Source organism: Bubalus kerabau, chromosome 9, assembly GCF_029407905.1.
Source record: "Bubalus kerabau isolate K-KA32 ecotype Philippines breed swamp buffalo chromosome 9, PCC_UOA_SB_1v2, whole genome shotgun sequence".
In the NCBI taxonomy this organism is placed as follows: domain Eukaryota; kingdom Metazoa; phylum Chordata; class Mammalia; order Artiodactyla; family Bovidae; genus Bubalus; species Bubalus kerabau.
Window position 1 is genome coordinate 109,664,845 of NC_073632.1, and position 24,148 is coordinate 109,688,992.

Genomic DNA, 24,148 nt, shown 5'->3' on the forward strand with positions numbered 1-24,148 from the left:
AGTCACCAAATATTTGTCCTCCTGCTGCTTCCCAGAGGACGGGGAGGAGGGCGGGGAGGGAGGGGCCTCCAGCAGAGCCCGGTCTCCCACTTCCACGATGGGGGGCATTTGTTTACACAAGAGATTTCCACGAAAGAGAACCACATGCGTGGTGGCCGGGGCAGGAGGCTGAAATGGGCGAGGGGGTTAAAGGCACGGATCTCCAGTTTACAATGGATACGTCCTGGGGAGGTTCTGTACCGCGTACTGACTATGGATCAGAAGACTGGTGCATGTGTGAAAGTTGCTGAAAGAGGAGATCCTGAGAGTTCTCATCCGAAGGAAAAAGCTCACAACTACGTGTGGCGACAGATTGCAAGTTGACTCATTGTGGTGATCACGTCACAACACGGACAAAGAGCAAACTGTGACGCTGTAACGCTGAAGCTAATACTGTATAATAATGTCATAATAATAACAATGTCAACCGTGTCAGTGAACACACACACGCAGAACAGGTCGTCATTTCATCAGGAGGAGAGCTCTTGCACCTGGAGGCTGAAGCCCAACCATTTCAGCTCCTCCCCTCACTCAACACCCAGGCCAAGTCTTCACCTGCCTCCGCTGGGAGCCGGGAGGTGGTCCTGGCCGGGAGGCTGACCCCTTGGGAGGAGACGCAGACCCACACTGGCAAGTCCTCACGTATAAGGAGAAGAGCTCATTGCAATCAGACGGCCCCCAGCAGTGAGCTGCTGCAACTTCGTCCGCGTGGAGAGCAGCGCGTATTTTACATGGAAACATTGGGTGATAACTCGGGGATCCAGAGGGGACACGGCCCCCAGGGGTCCCTGCTCCGGGACGGTGCTTGGCTCACACTTGCCCCTGCTCTGCCCTGGGGCAGAATCCCAGCTCCAGCACCCACCGCACAGGTCCCAGAAATGGGTCTGCAGCCTGTGCACCCTTGGGCTTCATGCGGCAGCGTGTGCAAGCGTGGCCGTGTTCCCATGCACTTTCTGAACGGCCTCTGTAAGCTTGTGCCTCAGCTGCGGAGAGCCTGACTGACCCGAGACACAGTGTGGGAAAAAGCTCCCTGAGGCTTGCTGGGGAGGCAGTAGGAAGTCCCCCCAAGACTCCTCTTCCCCCGACACTGGGACCTGCAGAGACGGAGCCTGTCAGTGAAATATGCCCCAGACCCCCCGTCTCGGGGGCTTGGTGCAGCCTTATCAGGATGAGGGCAGCAAAAAGCCTCAAAGCCACCAGGGGTATTTGGTCATCCTGCCCTTCCGAGGCCCCCTGGTGTTTGCTGCAGTCTTAAATGTCTTCCTGTCCCTGGATAAACATTTTGGAAAGTGCTTTGTTGTCGTTTAGTCGCTGAGTCGTGTTTGACTCTTTGTGACCCCAAGGACTGTAGCCCGCCCGGCTCCTCTGTCCATGGAATGCTCCAGGCAAGAACACCGGAGTGGGGAGTCACTGCTTACTCCAGGGCATCTTCCCGACCCGGGGACCAAGCCTGAGTCTCCTGCATTTGCAGGTGGATTCTTTACCACTGAGCCACTAGGGAGGCCTGGAAAGCACTAGTAAGTGTCATTCTTATACATGTCTTTTCTTTCCCTGTGTCCAGACCTTGGAGTGGGTTTGAAGATTTAGAGAAAAGTGGAACTTGCTCCTCATTCTGTGACATCCACGGCTGAACGCAGGGTCAGACGGAGAGTGGACGGGCACACAATTTTGTGGAGGCCTTTGAGCTTCCTGGTGGTTCAGAGGTTAAAGCGTCTGCCTGCACTGCGGGAGACCAGAGTTCAATCCCTGGGTCAGGAAGATCTCCTGGAGAAGGAAATGGCACCCCACTGCAGTACTCTTGCCTGGAAAATCCCATGGACGGAGGAGCCTGGTGGGCTACAGTCCACGGGGTCGCAAAGAGTCGGACACGACTGAGATTTCACTTTCACTTTCTCTTTGAGCTTCCTAATTCTGACCTGGACGCCCCTCTCTGAGCCTCTGGGACAATTCACCTCACACTGATGGGAAGACAGTGGGGTCTTAAGACCAAGTTCACCAGGCGTCACTTTCAGTCTCAGAGCTCATCCCGGGATCTTGAGATGACAGGAGCTGTAGCAACGATGGAGTGGATTCCACATCATATGTACAGACTGGGGTGCTCTGGGCAGCTGCATCTGAATTCTATTTATATCTAAAAGGTGACTAGGGAAGGACAGAGCGAGCGAAACAAAAATAGCAACTCGATAATGGAAGGGAAAACTGATTGCAGTTCGGGGTCACAGACAGAACATCTGTTTCTGCAAGCACTTCTGGCTCCAGGCATTTCAACATTAACACGCTCCAATTAGGCAAAGGGCACCGTGAGAGATGCTTCCTGAAAGAGCAGACGGGACGGGAGGGGGAACAGGAAGCAGCCCAAGGGCTCCAGCGCAATGTGGGCGGGTCTGGGGTGTCTGGTCCACGCGGCACACAGCTCTGCCTCCATGGGAGATCCCACCGGGAGCGTTAGAACCCCAGTGTCTGGGTTTACAAAACTGCTGAGCCAGAGGGTGATCAGTCCTTGAACAGACACCTGTCGGCTCCTTGGAAGGGTGGGTCCTTCTAGGATATTTAACATGGGGGCAGATCTAGAGAAATGTCCCAGAGGGCCGTGGAGGGGACCCCGGTACGGCGAGATGCTGAGTGGCAGCTGCGAGCTCCCGGTACCCAGACCCCTGGGGCCTGCCCCTGTGCATAAGCCCACGGCGCCCGGAGCCCCACTCCGCAGCTGCCGCTCCATGTGCTGCCGGGCTCCCCGGGTCCGAGGGTGCACCTCTCACGCCCCCCAGCCTCAGTCTCCCCCAGGAGTGCCTCCCACCTCACGCATGACTCTGGCGATGTGCTTCGAAGGGTTTCAGAAAGAAGCCTGACTCCAGCCCTGTCGGGCGCAGCTGCAATCACAAGGTTTCACGTTACAGGGAGGGTCCTGGGGTGGATGCTTCATCCCGCCCCAGAGGAGCCTGGTGGGGCTGGAGGACTCAAGGGCCCGAGGCCGTTTGCTCTGACTAAGCTTATCTGGGGCTTCTGCTCATTTCTGTTCTCAGCGCGGCTCCAGCCAGCAGGCAAAGTAGACGCAGCTCCTGTGTCCACGCTCCCATCCCCGTCCACAGAGGCGCATGGTCCGTCATCAACGCGTAATTTTTCATTTCTTCTGACACGGGGAGTGAGCCTGGGCAGGTGTTAGTTGCCAGGCTCTGGGGGTGAGTTGGCGGCAAAGCAGGACAAACGGGGCAGTGACCCCTAAGGGCAGAGATCACGGACTCACTCGGTCCTGCCAGGAAACCAAAGACCCCCGGGGAGAAGACGTGTGGGACGACAGGCGTTTACTTAAAAAAAAAAACAAAAAAAAACAACCAAGAACTTCTGCTGGCAGTTTTGGGTCAGAGAAGGAAGCAGAGGTGAAATCATATCTTTCTATTTCCCAGGCTGGGTGCCGAGGTGGGCTCTGGGTAAAGTCACCGACCAGTCAAGGTGAGGCCTTGCCATTGTCATTCTGAGCGTCTGTCTGGCAGCGGGATGGCCTCTCGGTTTTAACAGTTTTTGCAGAGGGGCCACCACTGCAGTTTCCAGTTACCGAGGCTGCTGGAAGCAGAGCACGGACCACCGGACAGACCTGTCCTGCCGCCCGCTGGGACCTGTGCATGTCTTCCTGGAGGCGGGGCCGGTCCCTGGCCTGGGGGTGTGGCTGGGCCCGAGGCTGGCCAGCACACCGCGGCCCCTGCCCGGCTGACCCAGTGCCGCGGAGGCTGGAGAGGACCGCGGCTCCTCGTCCTGGGAGGACCTGGGAGGCTGGACTGAGGCTGCCGGCTCCTCGTCCCGGGGAGGATCTGGGAGGCTGGACTGAGGCTGCCGGCTCCTCGTCCCGGGGAGGATCTGGGAGGCTGGACTGAGGCCGTGGCCCCCGGAGGTGGGAGGTCTTCGCCGGGACTCCCTCCCTCTTCCTCCGCCCCCGCCCCGCTCGTCAGCCCCCCTCTGCAGCATCACCGCCCCCTCCCCGACGGGGCACCCTGCCACAGCCGCCTCTGGCTGGACGATGGACGGCGGTCCCCCTGGGGCTCGGAGCAGCTGGAGGGCGGCGGTGTCTTCCCATAACTGTATGCTGGGCACCTGCTCACCTGGACACGGGGGAGCACCCAGTGGTCATGAAACACGGCCGCCTGCACCAAGCGGGGTCTCAGAGCGGGGGGCTCAGGGAGGCCTCTCTGCTGCTCTGGCTCCTGCTGGTCACACCCCCATCCACCCCCCAAGACATGAGATGATGGCAGGGAAGCTTGTCTGAATGCATTGGAGGGCCTTTCTCAAAAACCAAAGCAAACCCAAGTGAAACGAAACACCAAAAGCAGCAGCAGAAGCCTGCCAACCTAACTGCAGCCCAGTTTGCTTTGACGGAACACAGAAGTGCCACCTTATTGGCACAGGAGTCTGGGGACTCTGCTCCGAGCGCAGGGCCACGGCCAGCCGGGCACCTTGGCCTTGCCCAGGGCTCGCACAGACTTGTGCTCTTGGGGATGCATGGAGCCCAGCCTGCAACATCCCCGGCCATCGTGCTGCGAAAATGCCACGTACCCCGAGATGCTGACTTGGCCCCCTTCCCAGGGCAAGCCCCTTCCTCACCCTGGCAGGAGGTGAGCCTGTCTGCCCGCAGTCCCGGCCAGGCTCGCGTGGGGTGGCCGCTGGTCGCCTCCCAGCACAGTCCCTACCCCGGCAGGGAGGCCCGGGTTCCCCAGGCACCTCATTGCCAAGGAGTCAAGGCTCCTCTCTGCTTCCACCTCGGAAACCAGGTCTAACTGTGCCGTGTCTCACCAGAGTCCCAGCTCCAGGTCTGGAACCCCCAGTCCCCCTGGCCGAGTGTTCTAGGGCTCTCGCGGGGCGGAGGGGAGCTACAGGGGCCTCCTCTTGCTCTGTCCAGTTCCCGCAGGAGTCCCGAGTCAGTCTGACCAACCTCTGCCCTCCACATCTCATCACTTTGGACACTGACCCGGCTCGATCACGACACCCGCCCCAGCGTGAGTCCTGGCGGGTGGGTTTAGCCGGAACCCCCACCTGGTGATTCCCCTTAATCACCTTCTGCCCGCCGACCCCCAGTCCGTGCCCCTCCTCCCTCCCGAAGGCAGGACCCCACCCCCGAAGTGGTCCCACACTATTGTGACGGCCCCCCGAACAAGTCCTCCTTACATCTTTAACAAGCATCACAGACACCTGTCTTCCCCGGTCGGGGGAACGGTTTTCTGTAACAGCTTCTACAGCAGTGAGAGCTGACTGCGGGCGGGACCCCGACTCCAGGCAGGAAGCTGCCCCTAGTCTGGGCCAATAGGCCCCAGACCCAATGCTCCGGGCAGCCGGGAGCAGCCCAGGGTGGCCTCGGCTCGGTCCTCAGGGAGGCGGGAGGGCTACAGGGCCATGGGGGCCCAGGGTCTTCAACCGGCAAAGGGCTGGTCGGATTCCAGGCCTAGAGCCACAGGGGAGGGCTGCCGGGTCCGTGGCCTGTGCCTGGGAAACGCCCCGAGGGAGCACCCTCCTTCAGGGAACAGGTCTATGCTGACTGCTGGCCTGTACCCAGCACCTGCCACGCCCCCTGCCCCAGCCCCATCTCCCTGTGGTTTCCGTGCAGAAGGGACCCGGGCCAGCAACTTACGTTCCAGTCGATGGTGACGAAGAAAGGGTGGCGCTTGATCTCCTCCACGCCGTCCAGCCCAGCACCTGGGGGGCCAGAGAGCAGAGAGCGTCAGAGCAGAGACGTGACTGCATGCCCTCTGATGTCACAGCAGAGCCGTGACTGCACGCCCTCTGATGCAGCAGTGAGGTGAGCGCTGGGGGCACGTGCAGGGTGGTCCTGACGACCTCCAGGGAGAAGCAGCCCCAGCTGCCCCCTCTCCTGCCAGCCCCCGCCTTGCCCACCTCACAGCCTGCAGAGGCCACCACGCCACCCTGCGGGGCTGTGACCAGCTGAGAGGGGGTGGGGGCGGGGCAGACTGGACGCCCTGAGCGGTGGCTGTGAGCTGCCCTGGCAGCTGGGCGAGGACGTGGAGGCCCGGCCCAGCCTCCATCAGAACCAGCAGTGGGCCGGATCTTCCTGAAGGATGAGAGGACACGGTGTCCTGCAGGACGGCAGCCTGGAGACAGGCCAGCAGGGAGCTGTGTCCACCCCGCGAGCACTGCACACTGAATACGACAGAGCTGCCTGTTGCTTGTTGCTGCTTCACCTCTGCCCGCTTTGCTGCTGACGTTATATCCCGAGGCCCGAGGGAGGGGGTGCATGGAGGACTTTAGGGCAGCGGGACCGTCTGGCCCCTGGCAGCGGACGCACGTTGTCACGGATCCCACACCTCCCAGAGTGAACCCTGCCGGGACCTCCATGTCTCAGGGAGTGAATACGTGCTGATCATCAAGACTAATGAAGGCGGGATTCGCCACGGATGCGGGAAGGGGTGGCGGGCCGCCTCCAGTGGGCCAGTCCAGCTCCTGCTGCACATCGAGGGGAAAAAGGCTTTCCAGCTCGAAGGAACAGGCCGTGCGGGAGGCACCCCAAGCTCCAGAGGCCCAGCCCTGCCCCCATGCAGAACCTCGTCCAGGTCCAGCCCCACTCAGCCGGCCCCCAACCCAACCTGAGGTCTCGTCCTCGGGAGGGAGGCAGGAAGATGTGGAGGACAGATGGCACGTGGCCACCTCAAGCCGCTGTGGTCCCTGTGGAGCCCCCGGCCCAGCCTCACCATCCAGCCTGAGGAGCTGGGGGACTCTCCCCTGGGACGCTGCTCATGGAATCAGGTCATCTCTAGGTGGGTGAGGGTCCAGCCGGCTCCCACCTCGGCCGGGAAGCCTGGCCAGGCCAGCACGGTGGGAAAGAGCCCCTGCCCGTCACCACACTAGCCTCCAGGACCTGCGGATCAGCCCTTTGATGTGCAGATGATCATAGACAGGAGGGAGGGGTCAGACCTGGAATGCTCCCCTCCAGGGACCCCGGGAGGCAGACACATCAGAGGGCTTTCCCACTAAGTGAGACACTGCACCCCTGGACCACCAGGGAAGTCCCTCATCTAATCTTTTAGAGCATCCTGTGCAATAAATCAGTAACAGTCACAGGAGCACCTTCCTGAGGTCTGGGATCTGTTCTCTAAATTACCACAGCTGGTGGCGGGGGAGGTCCAGGGAACCCTGGCTTTACACCTGGTCAGCAGGAAGCACAGTGACGACCTGGGACCTCGGCTGGTGTCTGAGGCGGGGGGTCTGATGGGAGTGACCATGACCCTCTGGGGTTCAGGATGCACGTCGGGCGGTCAGAACTGCGCTGAATCCTAGGACCCAGTGGGTGTCCGCGGAGACAGGGAGAGTCCGTCCATGTGGAAACGCCGAGCGTCTAGTGTCAGGAGCGTTGTCAGTAGTGGAGAGAAACAGCATTGTTTGAGGACCCTCTGCAAGTCCGTGCCGATCTCCAGAGAAACCCCTGACCTGTGTCCGGAGAGCTGGCCCAGCCTGGGCGTCCCCAGCACCTGGCAGTCCTCCCAGGTGCCCAGGCAGCTGCAGGAATGTGTCGACAATGAACGTTCTGGCTTTGTGCCCACCTGCACGCAGGCCTCCTTTGCTGAGGCCCAGGATTCAGGATTGAAAAAGACTTTGGCCACCATGAGTAAAGCAAAATGAAAAATCACCTCTGATCTGTACTCTTTCAGCTTTTTGGGGGGGCTTCCCTGGTGACTCAGATGGTAAAGAATCCTCCTGCGATGCAAGAGACCCAGATTCGATCCCTGGGTCGGGAAGATCCCCTGAAGGAGGAAATGGCAACCCACTCCAGGATTCCTGCCTGGAGAATCCCCATGGACAGGGGAGCCTGGCGGGCTACAATCTACAGCCTTTGCGGGGTTGCAAAGAGCTGGACAAAACTGAGTGATAAATGCTTTCACCGGTCTTTTTTGCATGTTTTACCCATTGCATTTCATGCTCATTCATTATCTGCAAGTACACGCCGCCGGAACCCAAACAGAACAAGACAGACAGGAAATACAGGTGTTGGTATAACTACAAGTCTCTGTTGCACCAGCTGGGTTTCCTTGGGCACATTTTTATCTGCACCTTCTTCTTCCACTGCAGTGAGATTCTGCACCATGTTTGTGCTTCTAGGCCTCAGTAAACACTCGACGGTGAACTGACACTTTGGTTATGACTCAAAAATTACAAGTATCCAAAGCAGGGAAATGTAAATCAGAGAGTTTCTGCACGCAGCTCTCTGAAGCCTGTGTCAACCTTCCTCGGGGAAGTGGGGTGATTATTTTGGATTCCAGTTCTATTTATCCTCTCCTGAAACACGTTAACATAGTCTACTGCACTTGACAACTCTTTTTGTTTAAACACGCAGTGAGCAGAGATCCGTCCTGGGAGAGTCCGGGGGAGTCTGTGCTCGTCGCTGAATCTCGGCTGACTTGCATGGAGTCGTCACCAAACGCACTCAAGTCTCACTCTGTCCCCAGAGGCAAGAAGAAGACACAAAGGCAGGTGCGCATGGATGGAAACATTAAGAACAGAAGAGCAATCTCTAGGCAGTTTAGCGAGTCTTCACTAAGATCCCTGATGCCAGCCAAATATGCAGATTCAAGAATTCACGCTTATTCTCTGCAGCACGAGTAAGTACCACATTTAATTACTTCTGTTGTGATCACTCGAGGGCCGTCTTCCCGAACGTGGCTCTTTGGACCACGTCTGGATTTCTCCGTGCTGGTCCAGTGGTGATATTACATCCATGGGAACCGACCTCCATTGGGTGCGGCTGTAGACGCAGCGCTGGGCCTGTGGCTGGGACCTGACTCTTTCTGAACCTGGTCACCTGGAGCCTTCCCCTGCACGTTTTTTAACAAGGCGACCCTGTTCATTTCCTCCTGGACTTAATCATCAACAAGCTCCCACATTCTCAGTAAATCATCCCTCAAAAGTTCTGAGGATCTGCCAAAAATGTTTTCCTTCAATCTTCCTGGCCATAGAAAGTTCGGGGAATGTTTATCCTGGGCCCTTCGTGACTGCTGAACCATTTATTTGGTGCTGGCTTTGTTGTCTGAGTCACAGAGTCGCTCTCTAGTTCTTTCGGGCATGTTCACAATCCGCTCACGTCCGCTATTTTCCTCACGTACTTTGCGTTCCATCAAACCCGCACACTCCTGAAGGCCAGTCTGCAACCGCCCAGGATTTGAACTCTAGGTCTCCTTTTTACGTCTTCATCACCCACAGATCATCTACACATCACTGTTATGGCTTTGAAGTATCTTCGGTCAGCTTGATACTTCATTTGATGCTTAGAATCTTTGCTCAGCCCTGGCTGTATCTCCCAGGGCCCTGTCGACTGAGGGCGGGGCCCCCGAAGATCCTCAGGGCTGGTGTGGAACTGTCAGCTCCCCTCGAGGGGCAGGGTGTTCATCATGACCAAGCCATCAAGGGCCAGCCCCGCACGCGAGGTCTCGGTGGTGCCAGCAGGGCTGGAGGAGATGACAGGACAGCGGGGTGGCCAGTGTATGAAGCCAGATCAGAAGAGCACAGCCCCTGGAGATGGACTCTGGAAAGGAGACGGAAACCGGAAGAGCAGAACCCTCGTGAGCAGATGGCCCTGCCCCTGTGTTCCCTGGGCAGTCGGTGGTAGCTTACTGGCCATGCTGTTTTATGCTCAGCGGCACGTCTGACTCCAGATCCTGCTGCCTGGTCTTCCAGGAGCCCGGGAGGGTCCTTCTCTAATTCACGACCAGAATGATCAGTAGAAAAACCAGATCCCCCTCGCTGCGTCCTCAGAGAGTCCCACTCTGGGGACTGCTCAGCCTGCATGGCCTTCCCGGGCCTCCCCTAGGCCACCTGAGGTCACACATGTTCTCACGTGCTACAGGATCCTCCATGGCTCTGTGTGCAGTGTTTCTCTGGCCCAGAACCCACGCCCCCCACTGCCCCCCCAGGCTAATACACACACAAGGCTTGGAGATGCACCCCAGGTCCTCAGGTAGCCCTGCTGGGGGGCCCTCCTGACTGCAGCAGCCAGTATATTTTGCGCTTGCTTCCATCACTGAACAAACCACAGTGCGTAATACGCAAGGTGAAGCCCAAATGACCCAGTCTTCCAGCTGCTGGGTCCACTCGCACCGTGGTTGAAATAGACACAAATTTGACTCCATTTTGGAGAAATATAAAAGTAAAATCTCTCCACTTATGGCACAGAAAACAACCCTTTTCCTGCTGTCCCACCCACTGGCCACCGAGCCTCTGCCAGGCCTGGCTGGGGGCCTGCCTGCCCCCTCCATCTGCCTGTCCCCCCAGCCCCGCCTCGCCCCTGCCCCTTGCCTCTCAGGTACTGTATCCCACCAGGGGAGGGGGCTCCCTCTGCTGGCTCCTCAGCCTTCTCAGGTCTGCAGGGAAAAGGCAGGGGTGAAATCCACCCGAGATTTCTGGCCTCTTCACCCACATGACCGGGCTTCCTGGGCAGCATCACTGACCTGTGTGCCCAGCACCTGCCACAGGTATGCGGGGCCCTTCACCGAACAGTGCATGCCCGCGGCCAGCAGTGGCCGGGGGACCTAGACTCGGACTCTCTGGGTGAGGATGTCGTGCCTTCAGGGGACGACGGGGTGGAAACACCATCTCCAGGCTCAGCAGCCACCTCCAGCAGGCGATCTGGGGCAAGGGCCTCGGTCTCGTCACCTGCCAGGTGTGTGACACCAACCAGGTGAACCTCCGCCGATTCTTCCACTGCGGATGCTATGGACTCACTCTTGGAGGTACTGAGCTGTGTTCCTCCAAATTCATGTGGCCAAGTCCTAACCCCAGAACTTCATGGGAAACCTTATTTGGAAATGTGATGAGTTGGGATGAGTTCACCCCGGGGTAAGCTGGCCCCTGATCCCATATGGCTAGGGTCCTGATCAGTTCAGTTCAGTCGCTCAGTCGTGTCCAACTTTTTGTGACCCCATGGACTGCAGCACGCCAGGCCTCCCTGTCCATCGCCAACTCCCGGAGCTTGCTCAAACTCATGTCCATCGAGTCGGTGATGCCATCCAGCCATCTCATCCTCTGTTGTCCCCTTCTCCTCCTGCCTTCAATCTTTCCCAGCATCAGGGTCTTTTCCAATGAGTCAGTTCTTTGCATCAGGTGGCCAAAATATTGGAGTTTCAGCTTTAGCATCAGTCCTTCCAATGACTATTCAGGACTGATCTCCTTTAGGATGGACTGGTTGGATCTCCTTGCAGTTCAAGGGACTCTCAAGAGTCTTCTTCAACACCACAGTTCAAAAGCATCAATTCTTCAGCACTCAGCTTTCTTTATAGTCCAACTCTCACATCCATACATGACCACAGGAAAAACCATAGCTTTGACTAGACGGACCTTTGTTGGCGAAGTAATATCTCTGCTTTTTAATATGCTGTCTAGTCTCTGGGGTCACACAGAGTCGGACACGACTGAAGCGATTTAGCAGCAGCAGCAGCAGGTTGGTCATAGATGAAGAGCAGAAGTTTGGGCAGAGGGGACCCCTCTACAGTTCAAGGATCAATGGACAGAGATCTGGGCTGACTTGAAGGTGATGCGGTCAAACCACAGATTGACGAGAGGACCCACGGCTTAGGTGAGATCTTCTGATGTTGACAAACTCACCAAACGGCCAGGGGACTTTGGGGGGTGGGTCAAGAATAAGGCTCAAGGCACTCAAAAGGGGGAAGAAATCCCAGCCTTCTAATTGAGCTGCCTGTGTAGAGCAAAATTAATCTACACAACATAATTTTCGCTTTATAGGCCAAAGATTTAAGGCAATTAAATTTAGCAGCCGACCTGGGTCAAGTTGGGTGAGTAATAATTCCGACTACAATTTCCTCTTTATGTGAGTCTGCACATCCTATGACATTAATATGAAGTGGTCTCGCAGGATGGTCCATAACTCCTGGACCTTTACAATAATTCACTTTAGAGATTATCAGGAGGGCATTCTCTGGCCATGGATGGGCTGTCTTCCAAGCTGCTACAGGCTTCACTAGGCTAGTATAATTTGATGATTATCCACCTAAATGAGATCAATCCATCTTTCTCTCTCAGCAGGTATGCAAACTAAATAACAGGACAATATTCTGGGTTAGAGAACTATGATTTTTGTGATGTTAAAGTCTAAGACAAAAGTCAATTTAGAAAATTCTTTCCTTTTTCCAAAACAAAGGAAGAACAAATACATTTCCCCTCCCTTTAGTTTGGTCACAGTCACCCACCAATGCCATGAATTCTCCCCACCAAATACCATGATATTTGAAAGGAAAGAGGGACTCCCAAAACAAAATTCTTCAATCACTGCAAGAGCTGAGACTGAACTGTTTGTTCTGTGTGCTTCAGTGGATAAATGAGCTAATGTCTTCATTTCTAGTTCCTGACTCCAGTTTCTGCCTCTGGGGAGGTTAGGCAGGTGAGACCATACCTGGGCACTGCCCAATGGCAGAGCAGTGGGGAGTGGAGTGGTGTGCCTCTACCTAGGAGGCAAGTGCTTTGCACACATGCTCACATATGCATCCCTAACAGAACAGGTGTTCGGAGTTTTATGGCACTGACAAATGACAAGGCAGAGACTGGGCGGATTCTCATAACAAAACCTCAGCACTGAAATCAAAGTTTCGACCATCAGCAGATCTACTGGTGGGAGGCTGCGTGATGACTTCTCAGGGTGACAGACCAGAGCGGTCCCTCTTCTCCACAGCTGGTTCTCTCTTGTTCTGCTTCTGGCGTGAACTCAGGACCCAGCCGGGCGCTTCATTCTTCTTTGTCTGGTGCTGCCGGCCCTTCTAGAGACAGCCCAACAGTCCCTTGCCCACTCTGCCTTTTTGCAGTGATCTCAGGAGACAGTTTAATAAGACCTGTTAAAATGCACTGCACAGGACGATGGTTTCTTCTGCCAGTAACTGAGCCTTGGACAACTCTATCTGTCCAAGCGGCAGGGAAAGAAAGATGCCCTCCCCACCCCCCAGACCTGTGCACTCCGATTATCTCTGCTTTCACACGTTCCTTTGTCCAACACACTGCGTGCTTCCTATGTGTCAGGTGCCATGCTGGCTCTGGAGGTCTTCCTCACAACCCTGTGAAGAAGCTCTGCTATGACCCTCGCTTCACAGGTCGGGAACCCAGGCGCAGAGAGGGGCAGCCCTCTGCCGAAGGTTGCACAGCAAGGAAGTGCCAGGTGGGACGGGGTCCTGGTATTTCAGCCCCCCACCTGTTCTGCCATGCAGGGCTCCTCCTGAGCTCCGCTCCCCCTGGTTCACACCTGCACGTCTTCCACGTTCCAATCACCCCCCGGGCAGCCCCGGGTGGCTCAGGGGTCAGGGGGGCTTACCCAGCCGGTTGCAGGGGTTCCGTTTGAAGAGCGCTCTCAGCAGACTCTGGGCCTCCACGCTGAGGAACTGCGGCATGCCTAGCTTGGCTCTGAAAAGCACAGTCATATTTTAGGGGAAGAAGGACGAGCCCAAGGTGGGCCAGAGTTTGCTCCAGTGCTCTGGGTTTCTGCAGTCAGCATCCACAGAGAAATCGAATCAAACCAACGTGACCAAAGCAGCTATTCACAGCAGCTGTTTAATAATTCATTGAAAACAATAAAGCCCCTAAAAATAAACAGCAATGCTCCCATGAACATAAGTAACATTTTAAATGGAAATTAACTATGTTTTCTGAGACAACGCCGTCAAAGGCTTTGGAGAGACGAGTGGCGTTGCTGACATTTTGGGAATCTCTCTTGGTTTGATGAGGCAGCTGGATTCTCCCATGAGCCTCCAGTTTAGTCTGTGGCCACATCTGGGAAAGGAGGGCCTCGCAGGCCCCTGGGGTCCTGGACACCCCCTACCTTCAGGAGCCACGTGACCACAGTCTGGTGCTGCCCCTTCAGAAATGCTGTCACTCCCAAGTGACAGGCTGCAAGTTCACACCTGGGATTTGCTGGGAGGAAATTATTCTAGCTCCAGAAAAAGGTCTTGTGCCCCCTTAGAATGAAAAGGAGCAGAGACCACCAATAGAAACAGCAGATTGCAGTTACGCCCATCATCACAATACAAGGTCCCCTGAATCAGAAAACATTGTGGCATGGGATGCCTCTTATTATGGGATGCCTCTTATTTATAAAATGACGTGATCTACAAAAATGCAGGGTTTGTAGGTGCCTCTCGGTTTTACAAAAGTGGTGTGTTCACCTGCAAGCAGAGTTTGAGAGAGCTGGTCATGAGGCCAAGCAGCTTCACGGCTTCTCCTGCAGGTGTGGTGAGCGCCCCCCCTCCGCCCCCCCACCCCCCGAGCAGGGAGAGCGGGAGTGACTTGGAGTCCACCTGTTCCAGGGGCCACTCGCCCACTCGCGTCTGCCCTCCACCTGCTTCTCTCTCTCCCACGGATTACTATCTGACATCTGGCTCAGATGAAGCCTGTTCACATTTAAGGAGTTACAGCAAGGGACTTCCCTGCTGGTCCAGCTGTTAGGACCTGGCGTTTCCACTGCAGGGAGCGTGGGTTCAATCCCTGATTGGGGAACTCTGGTGAATCCCAGGAGCCATGCAGTGAAGCCAATAAAATAAAATGATGTTTTAAAAAAAGATATTACAGAAAGACAGGGCTCTGTGTTTAGATCTCTTTCTAGGGTTCTAAATGCAAAACGTATTTTCATGGTAAAATATTCTGCATGAACATTAAGGAGAAAGTTATGTTCACACTGAGTCACATGCGTCCCCGACGCCACTAGTGGGAAAGAACCCACCTGCCAACGCAGAAGACATGAGACAAGGGTTTGATCCCTGGGTTGGCAAGATCCCCTGGAGGAAGAAATGGCAACCCCCTCCAGTATTCTTACCTGGGAAATCCCATGGACAGAGGAGCCTGGTGGGCTATAGTCCATGGGGTTGCAAAGAGTCAGACACGACTGAAGCGACTTAGCATGCACACACTCAGTTACAAGGGACACACGACTCCTGCCCATGTCAGGCAGGAGAGCGGAGGCCCCTGCATGAGCGGGCAACAGGCCAAGCAGGGAGGCTCTCTCGGGAGCTCCTGCGCCCTCTGCCCCTGAGTCTGTGTTTCTGAAGGTCATCTGCCATCATGTCTAAAGACCCTGCCACGGGACAACTTTGATGAGCTTCACAAATGGGAAACAGAATCTTCAATAGAAGATTTCATCAGAATCACACCCCACTCACTTTATCCACTGACAGAGAAATGCCACGGGTGCTCACTACCATCATTGCCTACTGGACACTCCTGGTTTCGAAGATGGAAGCTCTTGCTATCAGAAGGGGCGAGCAAGTGCTGGGGTGGATCCCAAGGTGGGAGTTTGACTCACTTGAGGATGAGGGCCATGGTCTCCTTCCTGTCCTTCCCCTGGAACGGCAGTGACCCCGTGAGCATCTCGAACTGCAGAGCAACAGAGAACGGGAGCAAGTGTTCAGACCAACCCCACTGCCCAGAGGAGAGACCCAGACAGGCAGCGTGCGCCCGAGTTCACGTGACCATTCAAAGTCCTGGTCAATTACTTGCGGGCGCCAGCCCACGTGCTTGCTTGGAACAGAGCTGCATGGTGGGCCTCAGCGTTCAGTGCAAAGATGGATGGGTGGGCGATCGACAGTCACCAACTCAGCTCCATGGCAGGGAGCGGGGGTCAGTGCCGGGACGGGGACCTGCAGGGATGGCAGGACATGGCCACACACCCTCCATGGGGGCGACTGAGGACCCGTCCTTCCCTGGAGGGTGCAGTGGAGCAGCTCAGCAAGGGGGGAGGGGCGGGGAGGGAGATCTCTCGGTCCAGATCGAATGCGAGGATGCACTGTGGACTCTGAGAGCCGTGCAGACTCATCATCATCAGGACAACCCTCCTCCTTCACCCTACTGTGATCCCCCAGCCCAGTGGTCATGAGACACTGAATGTGGAGCAGACTGGCCCCTAAGTGGGTAATTCAGGACAGAGTGTCCTGCGCCCAAGAGCAGGGTGGCCGGACAGTCCCTGCAGTGAGGACCGCGGCAGACAGCAGGGGTGAGAGGCCAGCCTCTCTGGGCCACTGTCTGCAAAATTCTGGGCCATTTCCTGGGGCGCAGAGACGGGGGGGCCGGGGAGCCCAGGCCCGCTCTGCACTCACTGCCTGTGGACCCTCGGGGCCCAGACCTTCCTGGGCTGGGGACCCGTGAAGGTCTCCCCTGTGCCCGGGAGACCCTCACAGAGACAGGTGTTCATGACACAAGATGAGACACTTGGGTTCATGAGCCAAGATGAGGCAAAGCGCCAAGAAGACACAGAGCCCGAGCGCTGTTCCCGCCCTCCTCTCTTCTCGTCTGCCTTTCACGTCTCTTCTCCCTCGGCTGCTTTTCATTTCATCTTTCTTCTTGTGTCTTCACGGTTCCTTTTTTTCCCCTTTCAGTCTCTCCATTTATTAAACATGCAATGACTTTGACCAGAAAGCAGCACGTAAGGCATATTTTATCTTCATGGGGTAGATTTTGTGTCTGTTGTTTTAATATATCGAGACGTGGACGAGGTGGACAGCATGGCCCCGCTCCCCCAGAAACCTCACAGTGCTAACTCCACGTGGCTCTGCCGCACGTGGTTTTGCGTGCAATTTTCTGTGCTGTGCTGGCCGCTAAGACGGTCCTTCTCCCCAGGCTCAGGCCGGCCTCCTGCTCTGCCACTGATGAACATCAGGTACACAGAGACACACGTGGCATTTGTGACTTCAGAGCTTCGGGCACGGGCTCCCTGGGGAACCGCTGTGTGGTCTCCGGTGAGCCCAGTGTGCACCCTAAGGGCTTGGAGAGTGTAGGGACGGGGTCCAGGGACAGGGGCAAGCCGGGGGCCCTCAGGGAGCCCGCCCCACCCCGTGCTTCTCAGGGGGATGGAGGGGGACAGAGGGGGACGGAGGCTGAAGAACCGGAATCGCTTCTGAAGATGCAGAGCTGTGACCTGGGACCGGGAAGCCCGTGTCAGGAAGGTGAGACCAAACTTCTGGTAAGATGTGCAGTGAGGGTGCTGCCGGCCCGCACCCACCCCACCGCACACCCTCCAGACAGGGTGACAGGCGAGCACCCACATGGACGGGAGCAGAGGCGAGGAGGCGGTTACCTTTCGGGGAGAAGCTAACCTGATGGTCTCACTGATGTGTCTAAAGAGAGACGGCCGGTCGGAAGGGACAGCTGGACGTCCCATCTCAGGGGCCTCCGCCGTGAAGACGGACTGAGTCTCAGCTGAGGCCACTCACGGTCTAAATAACCAAGAATGCAGCCCCTGGCAGCCAGCACTCATGGGGCAGCGTGAGGTCAGCGGCTTGTGCCGATCACCTTGCCTGGATTAACCTGCTTCATTTGCTGTGACTCTGTTTGGGGAGCAGCCTTCTCATCACAGTTTGACTTCCTTGTGAGTGGCTGGAGGGGAGAGATCACACTGACTCTGGAGGTAGGGGCGCTGCCCAGCACGGCGGGCGGTCTCTTCTGGAAACCCGTGCGCTTGCATCTTGGCTGAGGCCGTGGGAACTGCCCCCTGCCCCCTGAGCTGGTTCGATGTGTCTGCCCTACAGACAGAGGTCAGGGGTCTGCACTGACAAGTCCAATCAGCCTGCACTTCTGAGTCTGCGGGGCCAAGGACCAGAAGCTAGAGACCAAGTGAGCCTCCTGGGTGCCAGCCGGAAGGCACATGGGTGACACCCTGCAGGACAGAGGCCAGAGGTGCTGTGGCCAGGGTGGGAGGCGTCTGCTGGAAAGAGGCAGCCGAACAACCTCCGTGGAATCTCCGAGAACTCCCGTCACTCGGTCTCCTTGTTCGTTAGACGCACAAGGAGGAGGGGGCTGGACAACCCGGAGAGGCCACGATGCTTCTCCCATCCAGTGTCAGACCCAAGAACCTCAGAGGTCTGGTTCCTGCTGAGGACTCGAAAGCGTGCAGGGGGGCTGGACGGGGGCAGAGGACGAGGAAGGCTGAGGACGGGAGGACCGCGTGGGCCAGCACCACTTCTGTCGTGACTACAGGACATCCCGTCTAGAAGGTGTTTGCTGCATGCTCTGCGAACGCAAGATCCGAAGAAAATCCACATTTCTACACGTAGATGTAAAAATGCTCCACTTGTGTATTTTGGTTCATGGTGACTTTTATGACTAAGTGGAGGGATTCTGTGATTGAAGTAAGAAAAGCATCTTTAATCTGGAAATGACCGCACCCTTTAAAATAACATTAAGAGCGTTAAGGATAAAGAAGGTCTGACTCTTCACACATCTGTATACTTAGCTGAATCCCAACTCTGTTTCCCGATGCTGGGAGCCTGGGGAGGATGGAGGGGAGGCTGCCAGGAAATGCCAGGCTCAGGGATGGATGAGTCACACATCGGGCATTGTTTTCCTGGGTTGTTCCCGGATCTCTGCGCTCCAGGGGTGGGCAGGCGCACAGGGCACAGTGTCCCGAGCGCCTGTAGACTGTGGGTGCCACACCGTGTGCATGCCGTACCATGAGCACGCCCCACCACGCGCGCGCCCTACCATGAGCACGCCCCACCGTGCGCATTCCCTACCATGAGCACGCCGAAGGACCACCAGTCCGCACTCTGCGTGTGGCCCCGCCGGTTCACCACCTCAGGCGCCATGTACTCGATCGTCCCGCAGAAGGAGTAGGCTCTCTTGTCGTGGTCGATGGCCTCTTTACTCAGCCCGAAATCTACAGGGACACAGCACACAGCGCTCAGTCCTCTGCGCGGTGCTCAGACCCCTGGCTGCCCAGCCAGCCCTCCCCCCGCCTCCCTCCCGGGGCCATGTGGCCTGCAGAGGCTGAGCCAGGCCCCGCGCCTCCCCGTGAGATTCTGTCGGGATGAACACGTCCAGGAGTGCTCGCAAGGGTACCCAGAGCCTGTGTTCTGATGCCCAACGCCACTTCCCCAGAGGCCGTTTTTGGCAGGACACCCTGGATGTCGGCGGCCTGGGGAGAGGCTCTGGAGTTGCTCTGATGGATGGGCAGGGAGAGGACCCCTGTTCCAAAGGAAGGGACCAGAAAGGGGTCACGGGCAGAAGGGTGCTCAGGAAGGCGGCCCGCACTGGTGAGGCAAGAAGCAGAAGACAGACAAGTCTGACGGGGCTTTGGGGCTCCTGCCGTGGGTCACCGTCCCCAGATCTCATCCTCAAAGCCAGCCAAGGGGGCTGGCCTGCCGTGCTCCTGTTACTGCACCCAGGGGGTGGGGGACACAGTGAGCCCGCCGGCCCTGAGACTACAGACCCCTCCAGTTCATCATCTGTGAACTTCAGGTTACGTCACCTCCTCCCAGGCCGAGTGAGGACCAAGAGAGCCCGCGGCTAAGACAGCCTCCCCACCACCCCCGTGGGTCTGACACTCACAGCCGAAGCAACTTGCTCATCAGAGTCTCGGGGGCTTGTCTGTCATTTGTGCCAAAATGACAAATCATGACAAATGACTAACTCGGGGTCACTAATAAATAACAGAGACGGCAATGATTGCATCAGAGGAAGCCAAAATCCTCTGATGAGCCCCGCAGGTCGGCAGGTGTCCAGTGTGCTGCGGGGAGAGAGCAGAGAAACAGCCCCAGAAAGAGCGAAGCGGCTGGGCCAGAGCGGGAGCGATGCCAGTTGTGGACGTGGCTGGAGGTGAAAGTAAAGTCCGAGGCTACAAAGAACAGCATTGAATAGGGAACCGGAACGTTAGGTCCATGAACCAAGGCAAATTGGAAGTGGTCAAGCAGGAGATGGCAAGTGTGAACATCAACATTTTAGGAATCAGAGAACTAAAATGGACCAGAATGGGTGAATTTAACTCAGGTGACCATTATATCTACTACCGTGGGCAAGAATCCCTTAGAAGAAATGGAGTAGCCATCATGGTCAACAAAAGGGTCTGAAATGCAGTTTTAGGGTGCAATCTCAAAAATAACAGAATGATCTCTGTTCGTTTCCAAGGCAAACCATTCAACATCACAGTAATCCAAGTCTGTGCCCCGACTGCTGATGCTGAAGAAGCTGAAGTTCTGAACCGTTCAGTTCTATGAAGACCGACAAGACCTTGTAGAACTAACACCAAAAGAAAACCCTATGATATGACACATACATTTAATGTGACTGCTCATGCTTATTCCAGCTACCTCTGTACACGTGTGTACACGTGGGTTTATATAACACATGTGCACAGTTCCTCACTCAGCAGAGAAACCCGGAAACGTGTTACCAGAACCTAAAATCTCCATGAAATGCCTGGCTGGCACTTCGGAACTGTTTTACCCTGGTGCAGAGTCAGATTTAGGTTCCAGCTTGTGAGCATTAGTCTCTTCTAATGAGCTGCCCTCCGTGGGCAGCACAGAGGCACCATCAGGTCAGAGTGGGCTCAGCAGCAACCACACCAGTGGACACTGCAGGCGCCCTCCAACCTGTGGCCCCCTGCCTCTAGGGTGCCTCCTGAAGGGTTTGTCACATTAGTGCCACGTTCTCATGCATAATTCACGAGAAACTTAAAAAGTCTAACTGTTTGACATTAGAGAGAAGTTATTGTCAGTTACTCTGTACTCTGCGCTGGGACATGGTGGGGCATCAGGAGTGGGGTGAGCCAGCCCAGAGGACAGAAGGGGCCTCAGGGAGACCAGAAGGAGCCGCAGCCACGGGGACACGTGTGCACGCGCTGCTGACGGGGGCCCTGGGCTGGTGCCCCGGGTACCAGGGACGGGACGAAGTCAACAGTGGGGGGTGGGGGAGACTTACACACCTGTGATCTTAATATGCCCCTCTTCGTCCAGGAGGATGCTGGAAGAAAGGGGAGGAAAACAGATGCTTTGAGAAGAGACACGGGAGAGGGCACGCGGACACCAGGGTACCCACCCAGGCCCCGGGGAGCAGTCTCCATGCCAGATAGGGGGTGCCTGCTGGCCCCCGGCCGCTGCGTCTCTGGTCAGCAGCTTCCGCTGGGTCGGGCGCGCACAGACCCTCGGTGTATGGGGCAGGGGGCACCCCTGTGTCCTTGTGCCTGTTCACCAGGCCCGCGGGGGATGGCAGGTCTGAGACCTTCTCAAGCCCGGGGGGACGGTTTTCCCCTCGCCCCCAGGACTGCCTGCCTACCCTGTGAGAACAGGGCTGGGATGGGCCAGGAGCGCCTGAGCTGTGCAGACACAGAGCCCCTCAGGGATCTCCTGTCCCCAGGCGGGCGCTGGCTGGCTGGAGCCCACTCCCTCTCCCTGGATCTCCCTGGGAGCCCCGTCCTGGCTCTCGGGACCAGCCCTGAGCTCCAGGGAAACCCGTGAGATCTCAGGCTGGTCACCTGACCCCGGCCCTCGTCGCCGGTGCGGGCCACCTGGGAGCCCCACCAGGAGCCCTGTCCTGCCGCCCCCGGCTCTCTGCCGTGGGGCCGGGCTTGCTCCTGCGGGGGGCATGGCAGGGCTGGAGGCAGGCCAGTGCCCTGCGAGGCCCTGCTCCAGGCTGCAGCCCACAGCTCCTGGGGGGCTTCTGGTCACCCCGTCTCGCTCTTCGCTGTAACTAAACCCTGCTCCCCCAGCTCCTGGGAGGTGTCAGCCCAGCTTCAAAGAGACTGGGATGTACACTGTGAGGATTAACACGTGGATCCTTAAACACATTTGGGAAAGGGAGGGAGCTGGGACACGGGTCACCAGGAGGACACTAGGCGGAGGGCAGTGTTGGTCACAGCAGGACGGATGCCGTGTGATCCCACTCGCGTGGGGACCCAGAGCGGTCAGGTCCGTGGAGATGGGGAGTGGGGGGTGGGAGGTGGTGTTTCCATGGGGACAGAGCGTCGGTTTTGCAGGATGGAGAGTTTGGGGGTGGAGGGGGCGATGTGCAACAGTGTCAGCGCTCCTGACACGACTACCCTGAGCCGCTGGAGATGGCCAAGATGGTCCATTTTATGTTATTCTCACCTCGCCACAATTAAAAAAAATCGGCCATGGGATTAAAAGTAATACCCACTATTTCATGGAAAAGGGCAGGAAAAATTTACAGCATGTATTTGAGGTGACAATTTATAATGAAAGAAGCAAACGTTCTCATCTTTGCTTCTCGGGTACACTTCACCTTTGCCCCAGAAGTGAGCAACTTTCAAGATTAACTCCTAATTCTCGTTGACAACAAAAATCCTTGTTCTTCGGCCTGCAATGACGTATTACCACGTCTAACTGTCCGGATCTCTCTGACCCTTAACCAGAGGGAGACTCGGGGTGCTGCCCTCCGGGGGCCCAGGGCTCAGGGCAGGGGTGACGGTGGCCCAGTGCCCGCGGCCTGAAGGCGGCGTTTGCAGGGCGCGGGGACACTCAGGAGAGGGCCTTTCACGGTTATTCACACATTCATCATTTACACGTGTGGCCAGAGATGCTCTGCCCAGCGGGCGCTCAGGCTGCTGCCGGGCGTGGGTGTCAGGCAAACGTGCTTTGTGTCAGAGGCGTTGCCAACATTCCTGGCCCCCGGGCAAACCCGGGTGCTTCCGTCAGTGGCGGCTGCATCTCAGAGCAGAGTGTGTGCTTTTCTCAGGTCACGGCAGGTGAAGGAGTAAGGGACGGAGAATAAGGCGGGAAGATTCACTTCCTGTGCCCTCGGGGCCTGGGTTGCCTTGCGCCCCAAGCCTCGGGGTCCCTCCAGGCCCCACCCTATCCAGCGGGAGGCATGGACCTCAATCTATGGGGGGAGGGGGGTGGGGTGGGGATATTGTCAACCACTTCAGAGGGTTGAGAAATCACCAACTCTGCAGCAGAGACCACTGAACTTAAAACAGCACCCTGTAGACCCCTCCTTTCCAAGTGGGTCCCTCCTAGACTGTCAGCTCTGCACAGAAAATAGCAGGAAAACACCTGAAATAAGAACATTACTCTGTGGGGGGACTTTAAAAAAATTTAGACTGGATTAGCAAAATATCCTAGAAACAACATTACAGATGATCGTTGCCAAAGATACAGGAATCTAGTTGGGATCTGGGCTGGGAATCTGGTCCACTGTCTTTTAGAAAACCTTGGAGCAGCTCAACTGACTCGTCACCTAGAAACGGGCCCACTGAGGCAGATGAAGGGCTTCCAGAACCTGGAGGTGGAGGTGGGCCGGAGGCCAGCCTGGAGGAGGAGGTGTGTGGGGAATGTGCCCCCTGCAGGATGGGCCCCACCTAAGAAAGGAGACAGCAGGTGTGGTTGGAAGGGCGGAGGGCTGCCTCCAGCCTGCCCAGCCTCCCCTGAACTGCAGGGGTGCGGCCTGGCCTGTCTCCTGGGCGGGAGGTGTTCGGAGGGTCGGGGGGGGGAGCGGGGCCATCCCACACGTCTCAGCACAAGCCACACCTGCATCTGGCCCCTTCCGGGGGGCAGGCAGGTGGAATTCCCGTGTGCGGGGGTGGCACCGGGACGTCCCCGGCCTCCGGCCTGGCGTGTGCGCACAGGGGAACAGGGACAGAGTGAGGTCTCGGCGGGGCGGGGGGCTGCTCACTTCTCTGGCTTCAGGTCTCTGTAGATGATGCCCAGGCCGTGCAGGTGGTCCAAGGCCAAGGCCAGTTCCGCCAGGTAGAACTTGACGTCCTCCTCCGTGAACATCACCTGCAGGAGATAGAGGAGACTCAGCCTGCTCGGTCCACTGGGTGTAGAGCGGGACACTGCTCCTGAGGCCTGCCCTGAGCCCTGAGCCCTGGGCCCTGAGCCCTGAGTCCTGAGCACTGAGCCCCAAATCACGAGCATTGAGCCCTGAGCCCTGAGCACTGAGCCCTGAGCCCCGAGCACTGAGCGCTGAGCACTGAACCCCAAGCACTGAGCCCTGAGCCCCGAGCACTGAGCCCCGAGCACTGAGCCCTGAGCACTGAGCCCTGAGTCCTAAGCACTAAGCCCTGAGCACTGAGCACTGAGCCCCAAGCACTGAGCCCCAAGCACTGAGCCCTGAGCCCCGAGCACTGAGCCCTGAGCACTGAGCACTGAACCCCGAGCACTGAGCCCTGAGGCCTGAGCACTAAGCCCCGAGTCTTGAGCACTGAGCCCCTGAGGACTAGCCGTGAGCCCTGAGCACTGAGCCCTGAGCCCCCAGTCCCGAGCGCTGAGCCCCGAGTCCTGACCCCAGAGTCCTGAGCCCCAAGCACTGAGCCCCAAGTCCCAAGCACTGAGCCCTGAGCCCCGAGCACTGAGCCCTGAGCACTGAGCACTGAACCCCGAGCACTGAGCCCTGAGGCCTGAGCACT

The 24,148-nt window shown here is 57.2% G+C and overlaps 1 protein-coding gene across 3 annotated transcripts in view; it reads right to left on the reverse strand.

The window, feature by feature from the left end:
- RPS6KA2 (ribosomal protein S6 kinase A2) overlaps window positions 1–24,148 on the reverse strand; it is a 330,758-nt gene that overhangs the window by 35,835 nt on the left and 270,775 nt on the right. For all 3 annotated transcript variants that reach the window (XM_055536180.1, XM_055536181.1, XM_055536179.1), the window contains 6 exons: window positions 23,413–23,519; window positions 20,708–20,745; window positions 18,522–18,664; window positions 15,320–15,390; window positions 13,340–13,428; window positions 5,654–5,718 (listed from right to left, as the gene is read on the reverse strand). In XM_055536180.1, the coding sequence (XP_055392155.1) occupies window positions 5,654–5,718; window positions 13,340–13,428; window positions 15,320–15,390; window positions 18,522–18,664; window positions 20,708–20,745; window positions 23,413–23,519 (513 nt within the window). The remainder of the gene's footprint in view (window positions 1–5,653; window positions 5,719–13,339; window positions 13,429–15,319; window positions 15,391–18,521; window positions 18,665–20,707; window positions 20,746–23,412; window positions 23,520–24,148) is intronic.